At 30.5% G+C, this 22,376-nt stretch overlaps 2 protein-coding genes across 2 annotated transcripts; one reads left to right on the plus strand and one right to left on the minus strand.

Annotated features, from left to right (window-relative positions):
- The first annotated feature begins 6,130 nt into the window (after positions 1-6,130).
- On the plus strand, positions 6,131-8,089 carry LOC100305990 (uncharacterized). Its single transcript, NM_001249037.1, is given in 4 exon segments — positions 6,131-6,303; positions 6,395-6,443; positions 6,883-7,082; positions 7,685-8,089. Coding segments are annotated over 4 exon segments (639 nt in total). The 5' UTR covers positions 6,131-6,171; the 3' UTR covers positions 7,943-8,089.
- Positions 8,090-12,832: 4,743 nt separating this feature from the next.
- LOC100820216 (protein OBERON 3) lies at positions 12,833-17,308 on the minus strand. The gene is made up of 2 exons (XM_003524803.5): positions 15,236-17,308; positions 12,833-13,562 (listed from the first exon to the last, which is right to left on the minus strand). The coding sequence occupies exons 1-2, from the start codon at positions 17,100-17,102 to the stop codon at positions 12,976-12,978; spliced, it is 2,454 nt and encodes an 817-aa protein (XP_003524851.1). The 5' UTR covers positions 17,103-17,308; the 3' UTR covers positions 12,833-12,975.
- Positions 17,309-22,376: the final 5,068 nt, after the last annotated feature.

Consider the following 22,376-nt stretch of genomic DNA (forward strand, 5'->3'; position numbering starts at 1 on the left):
TTTTAGACAATCATAAAGATTACATCACATATTACTATAAGGGTGTCCAAATATTCTTGTAGTCCTTATATTTCTTGAAACCAAAATGTGACTGAAAGTGAGAATTTACTCATCTTGATAGAGTCATAAAAACCTTTCATAACCAAACATAACAATTTTTCCTAATACCACATATATGGAAATAAACATGTAAAAAATAAATGATTTGTTGATTTAACATTAGTGTTAAGAAGGCAAAAAAACATGTGAATTTTGAAATGAAATCTTTATGTTAAGCAGATTGTTTTTAGTGAAGAGTTGATTAAGAAATTTATTACAAGACAAAAAAAATAATCTTTAGTTGTGAGTTTATTATAAAATACCTTGCAAGCCAAAGCAACAACTTTTGGGGAGCAACAAATGACAATAAAAAAGAATCTTAATAGAAGATGAAGAATGTAGACTATTCAAATAGATTGATCATAGTAAGCAAATACTTACATTTTTTAAGCTCAAGACTTGAGATATTATAAATTATTTAGATCAATCGGTTAAACATAACAAACACTTATGTCTTTTGAACTCAACACTTAATCAGAATGGATATGCATCATCCTATTAAGGACTTCTCAAAACAAATAAGTCTTTGACATGTAGGTCTAATCACATTCAATAAATAGGTGTGACCTTTTTAATTAGATCACAAACTCTCTAGATTTCTCATATATATATATATATATATATAATTTGTTATGATTAATTACGTGTTGTTAGTGCTCAATAGTATAACAACACTATATACATTCTTTTCTTATCTTTTATCAATCAATATTACTATGCGAGGCTTTTTCTCTTTTCTTGACTTGTGTATATGATCTTTAATTATCCCTCTTGATATCATTGTTATAGAAGAAAAAGATAAAATAGTATATGATCATGCACATTTGTGATTAGATTCAATGAGGCCGAAAAGGAGGTAACAATCTCTACACCGTGGGTGCATTCATGGTGGGGTAGTTTTCCAGGAATGCTAGTGTAGGCCCTCCCTTATTACACATCATTTATTCCTGACACATCTAACATATAAGATAACTCCAACTCATACGCCAGGTCAGCTGTCCCTGTTCTCTCTTTTGTAAGCCATCATATGCATTGTAGTTTGTGGTACTCTATTCCTTGCTTAAATCCCAAGTTAAATGATTGGTTCTACATGTGGATGGAGCTCAATATGTAAAATGGTAGTAGTACAAGATAATTAATGGGTGGTTTTCTTGTCAAGGATGCAGACAGATGGGGAGCTTTGGGAAAAAATAGTCTCTTAGAATTGAGAAGGTTCCCTTGGTAGGGCTAGAATTAAGAAGAATGATGTTGTTGTGCTTTGGTGGGGAATGCATATACGATCACTAATATGTTGTGTCTATATTTGCATATTATGTATACCTTGATTGGGCTGGGTCCATCTAAAAGCAAAGTTCGTCTTATCCATTGCGTACGTCGACAAATTTGCCCTCTATTGTAATCTCCACACGTTATATATATGGCAAGCATAGGAGGCACGGGAAAATTAGTTTCAAGATATATACTTGTATTAATTAGTTAATTGTATACGATTCATACAACACTAACAGTAAAATTATAGTTCCTGGTGCCCTTATTACTATTTCACCTTGTTTTATTTAAGTTAATTAATTAATTCTTTTAGTACAAAGCCTTCCATATGGTATCAGCAGTCAGGTTCATTTATAATTCATATAATGATAATAATTATATCTACACTGGCTGATTGACCAAAGGGGGTTTAACTAAAAACTTTTTTTTTTTTAACATTATACAAATGCGAACGAGAAATGTTCTGTTATAGATGCGGGTTTGAAGGATAATAGGGATGTGTAGTGGTTGCATGTCATTTTTGGATAACTCAATATTTGTGAAAATATGTTAACATTATTAAAGTATCGCTCACCTTTATATTCAATATAACGATGCCTAGCTGGTGTTTGATAGTGTATATTTAAATATTATATTTTATAGTGCTATTGGTTTATGTAGATAAGTATTATTTCATGAATTTGAAGCCATCATATCCATATTAATTGAGTGGTGCGAATGTCTAGTACATTGTTTTCTCACAACTGTCAGACAAGAGTTTGATAATGAGATCAGTATCATTTAACCCTCTCAAGTTTGGCATGAGACTGAAGCTAGCAGCATTGAACCCTGGCTCTTTCGACGAAAAAGCACAAATTAAAAAGGACATTGAGGTTGATATGGTGTATGTTGACATATATGACATTATGACTGACACCAGCTGTTTTTATTCATATTAAAGTATGAAAAATAAGTAACCTCCGATTTTTTCACCCAGCATTACTCAGATAGTTAAGTACTTTTAAGGCATTTCAATAATTTCATATATTATTAATTATTTCCACTCTTATTGAAAAGATGTTTCCTTGTTTTTTTTTTTGGAACCCAGATTATTCTCTAGCAGAGAGTTTTTTTTCCCAAAAATATTTCTGTCAGAAAGATAACAAATCATCTCTTGAGACATTAAGATTTATTTAAGAAGTTTTCTAATATTTATTATTGTATATAGATAGATCTAAGGACTAAATCACTGAAAACATATTTAAAGAATTTGGTAATTTGTGAATTATGCTATATTATATTTGTCCAGTACGCTTTTTTTTTTTGGGCTATGGCCCAACCAGTACTCTTTTTTTAGTATCTAAAAACAGAGTTTAGTAAATATGTATGGTTAATGTAAGTTTTTACATTGTCAATCTATTAAATTCATGTTTAATTTAATTTTTAAGTTTTTTTAATACATTTAATTTTTAAGTTATTATTATAAAAAATTATGTAAAAAACTTTTACAATTCTACACATTTATTCTTAAAAAATCCCAAATAACGATTCATAGTATATACTAGTATAATTTAGAAACCTTCTTGGTTTCTTTTTCTTTGGCCAACTGAAATGCTTGATATATATCCATACAATGAGAAATGTCATAAGCTGCCACTAATTAATGTTTATGTAAACAATGCGGTAACTGTGTTGAGAGTTGGTCATTTATATTACAAAATCTGTGGCAGTTAAGAGGTTGTCCACCCTACACACAATTTTGGAAACAGTTTTATATTACAAAACTGAAAAATCTAAATAAAATATATATTGCATCCATATTAAATACTAATATATTAACGTGGACTACAAGTTTATGTATTGTAGGAAACCATTCCTAGATACTACAAAATTAACCTAGAAACAGAATTTATATCATTTCTATTTAAAAAAGCAAACATTTCATGTCTAATGTCTACAGAGTATGGCACAGAACTATAGAAGATAATTATTACTAGATCGAAAGCTAGTATATTAAAGCAAATCTCAGTAGATTAAAGCAAAATGTCTCGACCAGAGTATTTATGTTCATCTGACAAGCAGCTAGCATATTGTATACGCTTCTCATAATTTTATTTGGCATTCCCATGATATAACCAAAAAAAGGGAAATCTACATGCATTCTGGGTCCAGCCATCTCTGCAATGTTTGCATGCCCTTTTTTTATTTTTCTGAAATTGATTTCTTTTAAATTTGATACAATATTAGCGGAAAAAAAATTAAAAGTAAAATATCATATTCATTGTAGGATTTTCCACTTCCAGAAAATATCTGTATTAAATAAGTGTGATTGTACATGATTGCTGGATATATAGTTTTCTTATTATTGTATTATCTGTTTATCAAAATATAAATATCATAATTATGTTACTTTATAAAGCCAAAAGTAGTGAATGTCTGAATGAAGCCTTATGAAAAAGGCCTAATACTTTGGTGTCCTTGATCTGAGCAAACAAAGTGCACTACTGGTTAAGGCGACTTGGGCCGGACCCAAATAGCCCAGTTGATGAAGAGGTTTCAACAACCAAAATCATATGAATACTCTTCCATACACACAAAAACAAACTTGCTAATCCACTCAAAAAATAATTGCTACTTAAGTTTTAGGAAAAAAAATGTAAATTTCTATTTCTTGTGTACAGATGGAGACACTTGAACTACTATTGCATTGGAATCATCGAAAGAAAAAAAAAACTATAGCTGGCTGCATTAAAAATGGGAGGTTGCATCTTGGATCCCCATTCTTTTCTTTACCTTGCTCACTAGCCTTCTCTTTTTCTTTGATTCCTTGTGCCTGTAAAAGCTTGCCCTTTGTCTGATTGTGGGGCAGTTCACAGTTCACATACATATTTACATTGTTTTATGTAAAGTTGTATGGAAATTGATCACCCTATCAACACTAATAAATTGATAATGAAATTATTTTTATTTTTACACATTTGAAATACATACATACATATATATATATATATATATATATATATATATATATATATATATATATATATATATATATATGATGTCTGTTTAAATCAATTTCAATAATAATAGTAAAATCCTTCGAAACTTTCAAAATTATCTATTTTGATGTTTTGTGGTTTTAAGGGGACTTTATAACTTTATCTAATCATTATTTCTCGACCTTAAATTTAGTCTCGCACTGTCTTTTGTTAACAAAATATCATAATTCACAACTTCATGGTCGGCTCAGACAGAAATAACAAAAAAATCTTAATTGATATATATATATATATATATATATATTATGTTAAAAACAAATATTTTCTTTTTAAAAAAACAACTTCATTATCCTACTATGTTAAATAAATATTTTCATTTTTTTATTTATTTTTCTCTCTTTTAAGTAGCCGACTAAACTTATAAGCCCCTCAATTGCATGTCTTATGCCAGACACTCCTGTCATATAAAAATTAAATACTTATTATGTATATATTACTTATGATTGGGTAAGTTTTTTTAAAAAAATCATAAATCGTATTCAAGATCAATTTAATTCTAGCATAAATTTAAATCTGAATCAAATTACGGGTTTGTTAATTCTATATCAAAAATATTTTTTCCATATAATGAACATGTTTCAATATAAAATTATTATTGAAATTAATTTAAACAGACATCTCAATTATATTCGAACGATTTAACACCAATTTTATAAAAATTAATTTTTTTCTCTTGAAGATAAAGAAGCACTTAGTTACCATGTATGGGTAGATTCCTCCTTCTAGTCATTCCTTATAGTTGCCTCTTAGGTTGATTTCCTTGTTAGTCTCTACTACTTTTTATGATTTATCTTTTTTTTTTTTGACAAAACTTTTTATGATTTATCTTGGAACTGGTAAAAGGCAATTGTAACATCCCAACCTCTGAATCTGAATGTGCGTTGTGTAATGACAATTTTTTAAAAGAAAAAAAACAAAAGAACTTAACATGTTGATCCACAAACATTCAATTAACGTGCTAGAATTGAGAGCACTATATATGCAGAGGCGTTGAATGTAGTAGAATTTAGAACTTGTGAACCACAAGTGGAGAAAGAAGAGGGGCAAGAGAAAGTCACGTGACTTATTTTAATCATTTTAATCTCATTAATTAATTTTTTGATTGTAATCTAAAGGTTGTAATTGATTTTTCTCATTGTATATATACACTAAAAACACATGATAAATGTTAATTGGAGAATAAAGAATATTGGTTAACAAAATTAAAAAAAAACTAAAAATATTATTAAAATACCTTTAATTATTATAATTTTTAATGCATCTCTGACAAGATTTTTATTCAAAACCTTATTAATATTAATTTTATAATCACAACTTTTAGAACATTATTTAATAAGACGAAAAATAGTTTGGTATTCAAATTTTTATATCATGTGAGTTCAAAAGTTGCATTTTTACACAGAAATTAATTTCATTTACACGTGGTTTGTAGTGTATAATACTGTGAGTCTCTGACACTGTGGGCATCAATCCCTATGCAAAAAGACTATATAAATACATAGTAGACAAAAATTGGAAACCATTCTAACGTAAGAATATATACTTTAGAAACTGCTAGAGTTGGCTTATGCCAAAAGTTTCTTCATTCAAAATTCCAAAACCAAGATATCAAGCAATTCCTTCTTTTGTGAACTTTATCTAAAGGTAAACTCTATAAGACTGAACCACAGCAGAATAACACCATGTCAGAACCAGCAAAAATTTGTACTACTCTATTACTCCTTCCAAATTTTCTCTCACCTTATCTCCCACCTAATCCATTAAGATGACTTCATACGGTACCACAATTTTGGCACACTTGTTTGGCCTTCTTGCTCTCATCCTCTTGCTTGTTTGGTTGCTGAATTATCGCGAGGGCATTGAATATGATTCTGAAAATCCACTTCGTGTTTTCAATGTAATTAACACTATTTTCTTGTGTTTCTTGTTTTTGTTTATATACAAAAATCATATTCTACTTCATATCTGAGTCTTTTTCCACCTTGCAGGTTCACCCTTTTATGATGTTCTTTGGATTCATTTTCCTTATTGGTCAAGGTATCTTACTCTCACATCATGTCCCTTCTATACTGCATTCAATTCATCATTGTTATCCCAGTTTAGCATATTTGTTTCCCTTCACGACCTAACTTTCCAACATTAATTGTTCGGGTCGATCCAAGCTAAAGTAACTAAAATTTAAGTTTCAAGTCAATTAGTAAGAGAAAATTGCTATTATTTCTTATAAATTAAGAAAAATGACATATGTTAAAAAAAGTCACATATATATTAGTAAAAAGATTTAATCTGTAACTCTTTCATTTAAAATAGTCTCTTAAAATTTATTTTAGATCTCATTCAGATCTTCCTGAACAACATAATAAGATGTGAACAACTTAATGTGTGATACATGCATACATATGTACACAAGAATATAGCTAGCGTATCATTTTCTACAGTTATTAATTAATTAGGTTGGTGTGTGAAATTTGAGCAGCAATACTGTCATACCAAACGGTGCCAGGGCCACACGAAACAAAGAAGATCATTCACTTGACACTTCATTTCATTGCAATAATTCTTGGGATTGTTGGTTTATGTGCCGTTTTCAAGTTCCATGATATGGTATACTGGGAGGACGTAACCAGCCTCCATTCATGGATTGGCATTGGCACCTTTTGCTTGGTTGGCTTGCAGGTATTAGTCTATATATACAATCTTAAACTTTTTTCGTGAGTACTCGCGGGAGAAAAAATAAAATAAATCGAGTTTTTTCATAAATTAACATCAACTTATGCGTCTCAACTTTTAACAGAATTAGATAATAAAACTTCTATTAAAATTAACTACACGAGTTTGTTTTATATGAAAAACAAAAGTTTAATTTATTTTATCTTTTTATTTATAAATGCTTATGAAGAAATTTATTTTAAAAAAAACATTTATGTACATGATCCTAAATAATGAACAGATATGATTTTAACTGCAGTGACAATCTAAAAATATTGAGTAAATTATATAGACACTCTCTGAAACTCATTGAGATTGTATATAGTTTCATGCTTTTTTAATATTTACAACATTCTTTTTATAGAGGTACACTATGTAATACTATTTTTCGAATAATTAATAAGAAGTGTCATGTGTAATGTTTTTAAATAATTAAGAAGAGCTAGTGTGAGAGTACAAAAACAAAAGACATCAGAACAAATTTGACAAAACCTTAGAGATAATTTACTCAGTAATATAGGTCATATAAGTCAAAACTTTAATAATTGGGTCGTGATTGTTGGGTGCAGTGGCTTATGGGACTGGGATTTATGCTTCAAGGATCTTCACAATCAAGGAGTGCAATGGCCCCATGGCACGTAGCAGGTGGTAGAGCACTATTTTTCATGGCAATATGTGCTGCACTAACAGGGTTGATGGAGAAGTATACTATGTTAAAACCCGCCCTACACCAGAGAGAATCTCATTTAATCAACTTCACGGGTCTAGCTATTCTCTTGTTTGGAGTCTTTGTGGATATGGCAGTGGGTTTGGCCCGTTATGCCTGAAATATTACTTCATTTAATTTTCTCCACTTCCATGTACTTTATTCCAATTCGATTGATCCAGCATTTCTACATTTTTTTAATTTTTATTTTGTTATTGTGTTTTTATTTGCTGGAAATGGCTTGTGTAATTTTATTTTTCTTACTATCTTTTGGACTTTTGTGGGATATAAGTTGACTCTTGTGGAAATGATTTGTTTTCATACTAAAACAAACAAGTTGGTTCTGTGTGGTCCTCTGTATTGGTTCTTGTAGCATTCATGAATAGTTAGCACTTAGCAGTGAACTTAAGAACTTATGCTATAAGCCCAACCCATGCAGGTCATATAATTAGTGCATGGTTCAATATATTTTAAAGAAATAATAATTATGGTTTAGATATGGTTTCAGTTATCAAGTTTATATATTATTTTGTTACGTTTTAAAATATTGTGTTTTTGAAATATTCAATTTTTTTTCCCATTAATCCCTATGGTGTTAGTCATCACTGGCGATTGAATTGTCTAATAGTATCCACATTACAACAACTCACAGTAGTTGCTTCCAACAACATCTGTTTGTTCACATCATTCTTTTTTATTTTTTTTTAATACAAGCAACCAAAGCAATAAATCTCTACAATGGAACAACTCTCTTTTGTTGTTTCCAATAGGTGCCACCAAAAAGTTAGGAGGGTACAATATTAAAAATTTGTCATATTTAAATTTGGATTATTTTGTGAGTTTGATAAATTTGAGAAATTTTAAAAATTTGGATTTGTAGAAACTTGAGAATTTAGCATGAAATTAAATCACAAATTTATATTATGGGAATTTTGGTTTGGATCCATTGCATGAAAATAAATAAAAGTAGAAATTGATTTTTTTTTAAAGACTAGAAATATATTCGTTACATTGCACTCTATTTTAGAGCTTTAGCTTTTTATGCACCAAAAAAGTACTATCTGCACAAAAAAAGAGGTTTTGCTTCTTTTTTTTGTTGTTGTAAATTTAATTTATCATGGGTAGCAATCTTCAGGAAGCAATAGATGTCTCGCTAGCAATCGTCCGTACGCACCTTGCAAGCGCATTGCTTCCCAAGCTTGCGATAATGATGCTCTAAAGAGTTAAAGTAAACCAAAGAACCTTAATTATAACAATTAATAGTAATTAGGAGGTTCAACTTACTTAAACAAATATTAAAAGGTTACATTATGCATGAAATATGATAAATCAAGTAAAAATATGAAAATGTAATTGTATCTCCTTAGAACTTTGCTTGGTGGAATCCTCCTCCCCCATCTTATCTTATCTTTAATCCTTAACTAATACTAATAACTAGAGGTGTGGTCCCCTTCATGTTTATTATTTTAGTTTACATCAAAACTCACTTTGCTTAAAGTCTGAACTTACCCACTTTTCCGTATTCTCCAACTGGCAAACTACCCACTCCACAGTTCAAAGAATTGTTGACTAATTCACAAAAAGACGATGCATTATTTGGAAAGAACTTGACACATAATCTGCTTCCTCACTTCTCAACGCACATATCCTTCGTTTCCTTTTGTTCCAGATTTTGTTTGCTGTTGCAATCACCATAAAAATGTTAGCTTAATAGCTGCCACTATCATGATTAATCCCATAATATGGTGAATTCGAACCAATTCAAATCGAAAAATTCATATTAGTTCGGATTAGATTGAAAAAATGTAATTTCCATGAGTTTGGATTGGATCCCAATTTTTTTATTTTAAAAATCCAATACAATCCAATTCACTCAATTACTTATTATGTTTTTTTTTTAACTTTTAGAGTTTGAGCTTTTTAGTCCAATCTAATTTTATTGTATTTTTTATTTTAAGGTTATTGATAAATGATTATTATGATTGTAATGTAAGATATGATTCAATTTTTTAGCTTGAAATTTAACATGTTTCATATTAGACTAGTAAATAAAAAATAGATTGAGTTAAATGTATAAAATTAGATGATATCATAATCACTTTTCTATGATTTTCATTTTTTTATTATTTTAATAGTAGATATAATAGTTTGATTATGATTAAATTGGTTTGGATTCAATTGAAGACTCAGACTAAATAAATTCGATTATAACTGAATCTATCTTACCTTCTACAAGGATGAGAACATAAAGAGTCCGTCATAACACCCATTTATCTTGTTATCATGTTTCCCTTATGTATAAATATTCATGTTATGCATTTATTTTATGAATATATTGAATGATATATTAGATGATAAGAGAGTAAATTAAATAAAAAAATATAATATTATTTTAAAATTTATTAAAGTTATGTTATTCATTTAATGTGAGAAAATATGTAATTTTTAATGAAATCATATTTTTACTTTTTTTATAAAATATATTCATATTTTTAAATACTTAAATATAAAAGAATCCAAGTTAATTTTTCGTCATGAATTCATCATGAAATCTTAGAACTGACAATGCGTGTCCACCCTAACTAGAGGGGTCCAAATTAATTTTTTCCCACGGCATTATTAGTACTATTAATTCAGTTCACTTTGTTTTGCTAAAATGTGTTGTACTAAACAATATAATGTTTAATTTTTTTTAAAATGAAATATTGCAAGTTAGATAAAGATGGGCAGGATAACAGTTCCATTTTTTGTCACATGATAAATCATACAATATTTCATTTGTCTTAACCATAAAATACTTAAAAGAAAAAATATTTGTTTTTATTTATAATTTAATTAATCATTATATATTCTTTCTCTTCTCCTCCTAGTCTTTTTTCACCATCACTATCACCATCGTACTAAGATAATCAATATAAAATATACTTTTCATTATTTTTTTCTTCTATCTTTTCATTTAATTTCATTCTGTTTATTTTTTTTAATAAGCAAAGGTATATTTATATATTGATAAAAAAAGCACCAGAAGTGCCATGTTACATACTATTGTCTCCCAGTGCTTAAAATATTCACTGAGTAGACCACCAACAGAATACAGACAACCCTAGAATTCCACATCTTAGCAGATAGCTCACAAACTTTCAGCACGGAATAGCATATAAAAAGATACAAAAAAACCTTTAAAATTAAGCAAATGTTGACCAGTGTCTTAAAGATGATGTTCAAGAAACTTATAATAAAAATGTTTCTATTAGGGTGTAAAAAATTAAGTTATTCATGATTTTTTTTATACTTTAATTAAAATAATAAATATTTTAAAATTCTTTAATGAATGTCACTGAATTAGTAAGACCCTTACAATTATCCTACACCACGTACTGTCATTCTCACAAGATCCATCGTGAAGATATCTAGAATATACAAATATCAGGACGCATCATCAACGTATGGATATGCAAGTCTCTCGTAGTACCAGTCTTGAATTCTGTATCCATACGCTTTCAATAACCCATTCCGCAGAAATACATCACTGATTACATACCTCTTTACTGTTGTAGGCATGCTCCAGGATTTGCTTCCCATTGGCTGAAACAATATTCGAAGGTATTAAATATTCAAACATTCTAGAGATAGTATTTATCTCAAAGTGACTTTTAAGATTGTCAACATATAATTATTATAAAGTCTTATTATCAGTTGATTCAACTTTGATATTTTTTTATATGTACTCCCTGTCCCTGGATAAATTAGTCTTCTAAAGACAGAGAGATTGATTATCGAAATGGATATAATCTTTTTTTATACATTCAATCAGAAATCGAATCTTAAATTAGTAGAAGTCGAATATTAATCAAATAGTTAATTAACTCAATTATCTAACTTGTTAGTTATCCATTTCAATTTGAGATGTAAGTTCTTTTTTAACTCTGATGTAAGTTGCTATTAAGCGTTATATTAAATCATACTAGTAGTTTAAAAAAACGGTATTAGAGAGTATGATGATTACATTATTCCTCAAGCATGATGAAAATTCGATTCTACCTTAATATAATAGCAAATTGAAAATGTTTGCTGAAAGTCACCATTACACAACCAGCTTAGTGCTTAATAAAAAAAAAAAACACAACCAGCTTAGTGATCAGGAAATAAAATAATAGTAGTATATAAGAATAAAACGAATGGAATCCAATTAGAGCTGATTGGTTGGATGTCACACACTAATATGAGTGTATACAGATTCCCTTTCATTATCACCTTGGTGGAACTAGTTCCAATGCTGGTAGTGGCAAAACACAGCATAAGCACAAACAGTTGCAAATTATGGTTTAAGAAACCGCAATCAACGGTGACCAAATAAACGAATAACCCAAATAATATTCAAGCAAAGTTCTTTTGAGCACTGTCCTCCTTTATGCTTCATCCAGCAAGAGTAACAAAGTTAATAATGTCAAGCTTTCTCTCTGCTACTTATTGGAGGATCTTAGTATAATAGTAACATGATTGAGAAAAACTTCTTTTTCTCTCTTCGAAATCACATGTATCCTTAGCAAAGGATAATCTTACTGGAGTTAGGGGTAATTAGCATAGGCTGTAATTTTATTTATTTTTAAATATTTAACACAGTCGGATATAAAGTTTAGAACTCGAAATCACTTACTAAACTAAAATAACCCCACCAGTTAATCAAGGCCCTTCAGTGGTATGCTTAAGACCTACTTAAAATTGTTTAATCTCAATTCTCTTAAAATTTAATAAAAAATAAATTGTTTTTAAAAATAATATGATCTAAACATACAGATAGATGCTTAGTATATAAAATAGAGAAAAGGACAATTCAATTTCTTAAAGGGAAAATGTTATCATAAAGGAAGATGCAAATCTATGTGCAACAATGATATGTGATAACGAAAAAATTTACAGGTTTTATAGTCTCATAAGTCGTAATATAAACAGTGACAGGAAGTGCAAAGCTTTCATACCTCCGTTTATGAAGGAAAAAGAAACAAAGATGAGACACCAAAAAACTTGTTTTTATCAAATTGAAAACCATCCATTCTGGGAACCACCTCAATACCAACACATCACATATCAATAAATTACACATTTAGCAGTATCCTGAATAAGAAAACATAAGGAAAAGCAACAAAAATAAAATTAAACCCATTGCTGCTTTGTTGCCTCCATTCTCCGCAATAAACCATCAATCTCATCTTGCATTCTCTTTTTCATTTTATAGTAATCAAAATAGGAATTTTCCAAGACTTTCAGTTCATCCAATTTCTTCCTCTGCGTTTCCTCGGTCTCATGCAAGCAGAGTTTGGAAAGCTTTTCGGCGTACTCTTCTTCCATCTGCGCAGTCTTCGTCCTGATCATCCTCTGGAACCCTTCTGCCTCTCTTCTTGCTTCATCTGCCTTGGTTTGGAACATTCTGGCTTCTGCCTCCTTTATCCTCACAATGCTCTCCAAACTTTCAAGTCCACCTTTCCTTAATAAAGCCCCCAAATGGAAATCAGCCTCATTTTTCAGTTCACTTAAGATGGAAGCTTTGAGGTCTTTCTGAAGTAGATCACTTGACATGGCATCAGGATGTGACCTAGAATAGCCCATGTCATAACCATATTCTGGTAATAGAGAATTAGGTTTTGAAAGAGATGGTGTATCCTTTGTAAGGTTAGATTGAGAGGCTGGCAAATCCTTTGAAGAAATACCAGAAGTATGAAAGTCTGACATGCTGTCTGCATCTGTTTATCAGAAAAATCTCTCTCAACAGTTAGATATCATTGTCAGTAATTTAATTAAAGAAAACATGCTTTCATCAAAAAAAGATTAGCAATAACTAAGCTACAGAAGGAAAAGGGCGGCCTTCTACACAAAAGGACATTCGATAAAAAATCACAGGGTCACATGTAGTTTGAATTATTACATCAAACATATTCAACAAAGCCAAAGAGATAATCGCAGCCGTACCATACAAGTAACAGTTATATACGCATCTTTCCAGTTTCTCCCACCACTGCAATTCTCAAGAACTAATGGCATTCCATTGCTTCCTATCTCATGAAGTACTTCAGTGCAAAATGCCAATGCTAAGATGAAAATATCTTAACCAGGAAGGGAAGAAGATGCAAATAGTTTCATCAAACACATAATTCATTATCCATGCAAATTGAGCATCAGAAGACCATAACTAATTGATGCATAGGCAGTTCAGTGTTAAAAGCAACATTCCTCTTCCTTTATGTTTTCAATCTATCATAAAAACTTATTAAACTTTATCAAATGTAATACCGAGCTCGACTGACTTAAAAACTACAAGATGATTCCTGGATCTGTTAGGGGCATCAAATGCCAGTAATATGTGCTCACCAAAAAACTACACAAGAAATAACAGGCCTGGGGTGGGGGGGTAAATATCCAAGCTGAATAGTGAAAGTGAATTGGTTGTGGTAAATAAGCAAAGCCTGATTGACTAACAAAGAACAACTTGACGTTGATAAAACATCCAGCAGTCTCAAATCACTTTATAAAATGATATTCAAATCCCCCATATAATGATGTGTGCTTGGATTAGCTTCTGTTTTTTTAAAAAGCTTATAATCAAAATGTTCTAGAGAGAGAGGAGATTTTGGCCTAATTTTCCTTTTTGGGGTAAAATAATGAAAAGCAAACCTGCTTATAATCCATTTTAAAACATTAACTTTAATGGTTCTCAGTTCTCATTCTTAAAGTACAAATCATTTCTCAACTTGCCCTGAATTTCCTGCTTCAAATAAAAAAATGTTGCAGAAAAGGAAAACTGAGGTTGGCTATCCTCAATGTTATTTTACTTTTTGGCCTTAGACAGCCAGACAATAAGGAGCATAATTATTTGTTGGTCAAGTGGAAATGGGGTTCAAAGTTCCATAATTTTGAGCTTCTCATTTTATCAATATGTGCCATACTGTATCTCTTATCTGTCAGAAGCACAATATAATTTATCAACAGTAATCCTTCTCTCCACCAGAGCATATATTTGTTCCTCCCTTATTCAAAATCCTACCAAATCACATAAAAAAGCCACTGATTTTGCTCACTTCCAATAAATAATCGTACTACAAACAAACCCTTTATATCATATGAAAATGTTTTCATGTAACTATAACCCTAGAATATTTAGTATTAAGAGCTGAAAGACTAACATATCAAGTTTTTTTCTTAACTCAATCCCATTGAAGATAATGGACTGATCCTTTACTAAGTTTAGACTAAGCATATCATGATGTATTCATAGTGTATCCATAGCACTTAAATTCTGTATCTATGATTGCATCCTTAGCACTTAAATGCCGTATTTATGAAGTACATATATACCTTTTTTAAAAATTAACACATAAATTTAAATATAAATTGGAAAGACTACGGTCCAGACACTTACAGCTGAAGAACTGCATGATGTAATTGCAGGCATCCAAAGGAGATATCATTTTAGTTTGAAGCTTTAATAGCATGTCATCAGTCTTAACATGCAATTCCTTCCCTTTGCAATCTTCACTTCCCCTGAAGATCTTCCTTACACAGTCAAGCTCTTTCATCAAGGTTTCAAGACCCCAATCCTTAGCACAACACACAAACACGTCCTTAACAAAACCAAACATTTCCGAGGCATGTCCACAGCCAATACAATGAAACTGCATCTCTGAGGTCCCTGAAGGCCCCTTCAAGCTAGGCCCAGGCTTGATAAGATTCTTCTGAATACCACAAGTAGCATGGCACCAATGTGAACAAACATCACATCCAATCCAACTACAAGTGTTGCTTGCACAATCAAAGTTCAAACAGACAGGACACATGCAAGAACTGCAAAAGCCCTTGTTTCCTGAGCAAATCTTGCAGTCACAATCATCAACAGGAAGCAAATGCTTGCAGGTTACATTCCTACACCTCTTAAACAAGAAAACCTCTACCATCTCAGACAATTGAATTTTATTAGATAGGAAGCTAGCAAGCCCCATCTTGACAGCCACTAAAACCTCTAATTGCACTTTATGGCACTTTGAAAGACTCTCCTTAGTAAGGTCAGATCTTCTCTCGAGCCGGTTCTGGAGGCTTACCAGTTCCTCTTTCTTCTCGGGCTTCTCAATGAGATTCCTCAAGTATTCCTTAGTTGATGCTATGACATCATCAGTAAGCTCCTGAATTGTCAATGCCATGACAGGTATAGACTCTGAAACAATTTCCCTAACAATTCTCTCTGGCCTAGAAATCTTCCTTACCTTCCCATCATCCAAGCCTTCCAAGATTCTCAGATTCTTAGAATTCCTCCCCCTTGAGTCCCCTGACTGAGCCTCAAACCTTGACCTTGCAGGCAACTCTGAAGGGAAAAAAGAATGGTTATCTGAACTAGTAGTTTTATACTGACTATTATTACCTTGCATAAAGGAACTAATACCACCAGCAGCACCACCATGGTTGGATAAACCAACCAACCCATCTCCAATTGGCTTGAACCTACTATGCACAGAGCCATTAGTCCCCTCTCCACAGTTCCAAATTTGGTCATCTTTGCTCACTGAGTAATCAAAATTATCAGTTGAATTGCGGGTGAGTGAACAGCTTGGATTGTGAGAGAAAGGGTGGGAATAAGAGTAAGACAAAGAAGCTGCAGTGTAGTCATTGGAATATGAAGTGTGAGTAGTAGTGGATGGCCTGCAAGGTTTGGTCCTAATTGGTTGTTGTTGATCACCGTTTTGCAAGGCGTTTGAGGCAGTGAGGGAAAGTGACACATCAGGCAAAGCAAGAGAGAGGTTAAGTGTCTCCAGTTTTGGCTTCTTCTCCCTATTACTCTCCCTCTCAACAACTTCCTCAAGGGATCGCTTTGAAGAATCTTCCCTTGGCTCACTCAGGCTGAGAAAATCTCTTTCCACCCATTTCCCATCTTGATTTGAATTCTCACAGATCACAACCTCTTTCCCTTTGTGGCTCATTTTTTCCAAGGAATTCAGCAGGCTTTTACCAGGAATCTCTTTCTCAGCAAGATTGAATTTTGGGTTATCACAAAGGTAGCTGAGGGTCAACTCTTGAAACCCTGAGCTGCTGCCACCACCACCACCAACAACAACAACCTTGGTGGGTTTTGAGTGAAAAACCCCATCAACACCACCACCACCCACTTTTGAATCTCTCAGAAATTCAACACCTTTTTCATCTGGGTACTCCTTGTTGGCCTCAAAATTGTGCCTTGAGAGCTTGCTCCTGGAGTTTTCACCTTCAGAGTCAACAACACGATCTTTACTTCCAATCATGGCAAGAGGAAGGAGAGACAGAGAAGGCTGAGAATAGGAGGGGCAATTGAGAAAACAAAGGGAGAACCAGAGGTTTTTTCTTTTGTTTGTTACGTTCTGAACATTGGTTTTGGTTTGGGATAGTCTGCAAGCAACGGCCGGAATGCCATTATTCAAGTGTTCTTCACACAGTAGGGGAGTAATAAAAAACGGTCACAAAGGGGATGCTTTTTCTAGATGTCTGAGATTACAGTCTTAACCCTTGAAAGTGGAGAGAATTACGCTCAAGTGGACCTTTTTTTTTACCTCACCACCAAGCACGAGTGAGTGAGCGAATGAACGACCATTTCAATACAAACCTCATCCATCCATTGCCTCTTTGACTTCTTTGCCCGTTGCATCATATTACTGTTATTCGTTTACTTGACTCATTATTATTAGGACAAAATATTCTTTTTGGCATAAAATTGTCTTTGTGTCTCTAAGTTAGCGTTATTTATTTTTTATTCATGTAAGTTTAATTTTTTAGTTTTAGTTTTTCTGAAACTATTTTTTAAATTTTTATTCCGGTAAGTTTTTTCTGTTTATTTTTAATTATTGTAAGTTTTTAATTTTTCTATCTAAATTCTCATAAATTACTAATTATAGAAATCAAAATAAAAAAAATAAATTTATAGAGACTAAAAATAAACAAAATATCTTACATGAATCAAAATTAAAAAAAAAACTTACAGACACCAAAAAATAAAAAAACACTAACTTACATAAATAAAAAACATATATATATATATATATATATATATATATATATATATATATATATATATATATATATATATATATATATGTAACTAGGAGGTGTAATTCTCCGCTCCCACCAAGTCAGCCAATATTTTGATTACTTCCTCTTATCCTAATATAAGAAAAAAAATAATCTATCTATATTAATGTCAAATATAACTAAATCTCAATTCTAATAATAATAATAAAAACTTAAAATATCTATACAAGTGGAATAACACTTAGATATAAGTATTAAGAGGATTTAACTTAGTTGGCTAAATAATATGTGTAAATTATTATAAATTTTTTGTTATATTTATCTTTAACTCTTATGGATAAAAAATTCTTACATGTGCACTTTTTTTCCAATTAGAATTAAAATTTTATATTGATAATCTATGTGACCTTTTAATACAAACTTGTTTTTTTATACAATAGTCACATTGAATTTGTAATTTATAATTTCATACATATTACTCAAATCTCTTAGTAGTAATATCTCTCACTACTAAGCCTACCTTAGCACGTACTGAAATTAAGCTTTAATTCTAATAAGAAAATAATACTAAATTTAATTAAGAAACTACATGTATATTTTTTGTTATATATATTTTTTATTTCATGATAAAATTAACACAAGATTTTTTTACAAAGGTTTTTATAAATATATAGTTAATTATTAACATGGTTGGAGTGAAATTGAGTTCGGATTACTTAAAAGGAAATTTTAATTTAAGTTTTGTGGATGAAAAAAATGATTAAGAGAATTTTTTTTACTAAAAACAACTAACCAAGTTTCTTGACTAAAATTGGTCACAAACAAAACTAGTAAACATTTTACATCAATAATATAAAAAATTAGACTATAATATAGTTATGGTCCATTGGGAAATAGAATAAGTTATTGTAAGAATAATTTTAAAAAGGACACTCTTTATTCTTACATTTTATTTTTTTGAAATCTAACAATGAGAAATAGTTATTCTTAGAATCATTAGATTCAAAAAAAATAATGAAAACTAAAAGTAACTCTTTTAAAGTTATTTTTAGAATAATTTAATCCATTATATATATATATATTTCTCAACAAGTTATTTGTTAAGTCAATCTCCTTTGTTCTATATCTAATGTCCACTCCAAGTTGAAGCAAGAAGTGAGATACATGCAAAAAAGACTTTGATGTCTCAATAAGAATCTTAAGTGTTAATTAGTCTAATACTGAATGATAACTTAGTTTTGTCTTCTTTTTAATAAAAATAGTAAAATAAAATAAAAAATTAAAGTGTCATAACCTAAATCAGTGAACAAGTAACTCATTAAAAAAATAAAATGAGGTGAATCAATGAAAGAAAATGTGACAAAAAAAATGTATTTGAGGATGTTACTCAAACATTTCTCTTCTCTTTATTTATAAATAAGCGTAGCAGTTATTGAGCCACGATTGATTCCACTATAAAAATATCGGGTAGTGAAACTATTCGATTGACCGGCCAAGCAGTTAGAAGGTTCTTTATATGATTAATACAAAATCAAATTGAACGCGTATGAGAAGCTATCTTCCTAGCAATCTCTTATTTAACGCACGAGATGAACGGAAAATGGCACGTTGCTTCCTTTCGTTTCGAAAATGTCAAATGTGTATGCAAACTCAGGTGGATGGATGGACCCAAATGGCAAAATAATAACACAATAAATTCCCCATAAATATACCACACGGCGATTCATTTAATGCACCACAAACATAAAGTCAATGTTCCCAAAGTGAAAATGCTCCCCTTTTTTCTCTCTCCTCATTTTCCTTCCAATTTTTGTAAAGGGTAAATGTATTCAGGTCAAATTCAAAAGAGGATTTTTTTTTTTTAAAGTAGAAAGAGGATACTTAGACTTTTCTCTTCAAAAATTTTTTTTTTTTGTCAAAAGTGATCAGACATGATATTATAGAGGTCAATTTGTACATTGAATAGCAAGTTTATTTATCTATTTTATAGCCGAATAGCAAGTTTACAGAATACTGTATAAGCATTTTTAATTAAAATAAATTAAAAATAATAGATGTTATATTTTGATACTAAATATTTTATTTTATTGTATAATAATAAATTAAATAAATGAGACTTCTGAAATTGAAAAGGAAATTATTAAAATAAATCATTGAATCAAGATAAATTATCTATATTTATATAATCTATCAAAACTTAAAAAAAAATTGAAATTAAGATTCCTTAATGTTATCATAATTTTAAGATTTAATTTATATAGATTAGAAAGATATTTTTAATTTGATATAGTATATTAAGATTCAAAATTAAAAACTGAAAATAAATTTAAGCAAGGTGATTGAAAGAAATAAAATAAATAAATAACAAGTAAAAGTAAATACTCGTTGTATGACATATGATTTAATAAGAAAGAATATAACTCCTATTCAAAAGTGAAGATTCAAATCTATATATAGTGCTAACCAATTATATGTACACAAGAAAAAAGAGTAATCAAATCAAGTCAAAACAGGAGTAAATATTGTCAGTAGTAAGTCAACATTTCCATAACTACTTTGCAAATTATATATATTTAAATCTTTATTTATTTAATTAATAGTATAATATTTTTTTTACTGAATAGTATAATAAGTTTGACAGTGTATATATCTATACTTTTTTTAATTAGGAAAGAAAAATGTAAATGAAAGAGGGTAAAAGGTAAATAAGTAGATTTCCTGAATGTTCTCATTTCCTTCAAAATCAAATGAATGTTAATTTGATTTAATTATACAATTTCTTTTTCGATTATAATTATACAATTCTTTTTACCTTCGAACATTTCATTTTGATTAATTAATAAACATAAAATTCTTACATTAATGCATTGGCATATTTGACCAAAGCCATTCAGAAAACGAAGCATTATGGCCACATACTAGGTTCAATACACCTCATCCATGACCCAGTCCCAGGTCCAGTCCAATTCAGGATCAAGTATATGTCAACAGCAAAGGCCCCTATTTCCGGCCTATGAATAAAAGACACACCCAACCTATGGCGTTCTATTCTTTTTATTTTAGATTTTTTTTTTCTATTGGGGTATCTGTTTAGGATGAGTTAATGCTTCGTCTGAATAATTAGAGATTTTGATTGGAAAAAACAGAGTAGAAAGAAGTAAGAGACAAAAGAGAATGAGTAGATTTTGAAGGTGTTTTAGATTGATAAAAGTGAAAAAGAAGTATAAGAGAAAGAAAAGTGAGTGTGTATTTTAAACACTTATCTGTCCTTAATGTCATATTTTTATAATACAAAATTGTACTCTACTGGTTGTACATTGATTTTTGTGCCTTTGTGTATCCTTCTCATTGTACAAGGTGTGACTTTTCTTTATTCTTTGTGCCTTCAAGTTTGAGTCTTAGGTTGAGATTTTGTGTACCCTCTTACTCGTATGCCAACTTAGTGGTAGGTGATTGATCAATCCTTCTCGACTAACCACTGATATGAAGTGAAGGTTCATGGTTGAAGTAAAATGTTAGATTTCAATTTAAAATCAATTGGCATTAAGTGAAGTTGTCCAACACATATATAAGTTGACACTCTAAGAAGTGAGTCAGCCGATGTGAGACTTGGATATTTCCCCGTACAAAATGTTAACAAAGTTCTAAAGGCTGATGCGGTAATGCGGGTCTCAAAAAAGTAATTTAAGGATTAAAGTGAAGATTCATGGTTGGAGATGCTCTAAGTTTATTTTTTTAACCCTTCCTCCCTTATCTGTGCTCCTAGCATCTTTCAATCAAACAGTGTGTTAATTCAATTGACTTTTTTTGTGTTCCATAGTTGATTCCGTAATTTTAGAAAAATGAGAAAAAAAAGGGGAAATAAAAAAGGAAACAAATAAGGGTCAAAGCCCAATTGTTTAAGCTCCATCTGGTTTATATTGTAGCCGATCCACTAGGCTTTAAGCCCATCTTCTTCCCTACTTTTACACCAGTAAACTCATGCGCAAGCTGACCAAAAGAAAAATCACGTGCAACTCTTAAATATATATATACTCCATAATATATTGTAGCTTATCCACTAGGCTTTAAGCTTCCATAATAAAGTAAGGTGTAACTAAAGAACGTAATCAGAAATTCATTAATTTAACTTGGTTTCTTGTGAAACTTTATATCAAAATGATGCTTAAGATGCTCACTTTCAATTGGCATGACTTCACAACAACTTCAAGCCGAAGAAACAAAACATAACACATAAAGTCAACATAGACGAAAAAAATATATTCGTAGTTGTAATATAACGTTCACGATTGTTTACCACAAGCCAACACATACACTGCATGAACATTTCGTTGAGGATTAAATTATATGTGCTTGCTTTCAAAGCTTTATATTCCGTAAATCTACTTTTTAAAGGTAGAATTTATACGACTTACCTGATTCCTTTTTGGGGTGCTTAATTAAAAAGCTATTACTATTAGTTATCACCTTGCAGATTTTATTCTTCTATCTTTGGCTTAAATCTGATGTCCCCA

Source organism: Glycine max, chromosome 5 (genome assembly GCF_000004515.6).
Source record: "Glycine max cultivar Williams 82 chromosome 5, Glycine_max_v4.0, whole genome shotgun sequence".
In the NCBI taxonomy this organism is placed as follows: Eukaryota; Viridiplantae; Streptophyta; class Magnoliopsida; order Fabales; family Fabaceae; genus Glycine; species Glycine max.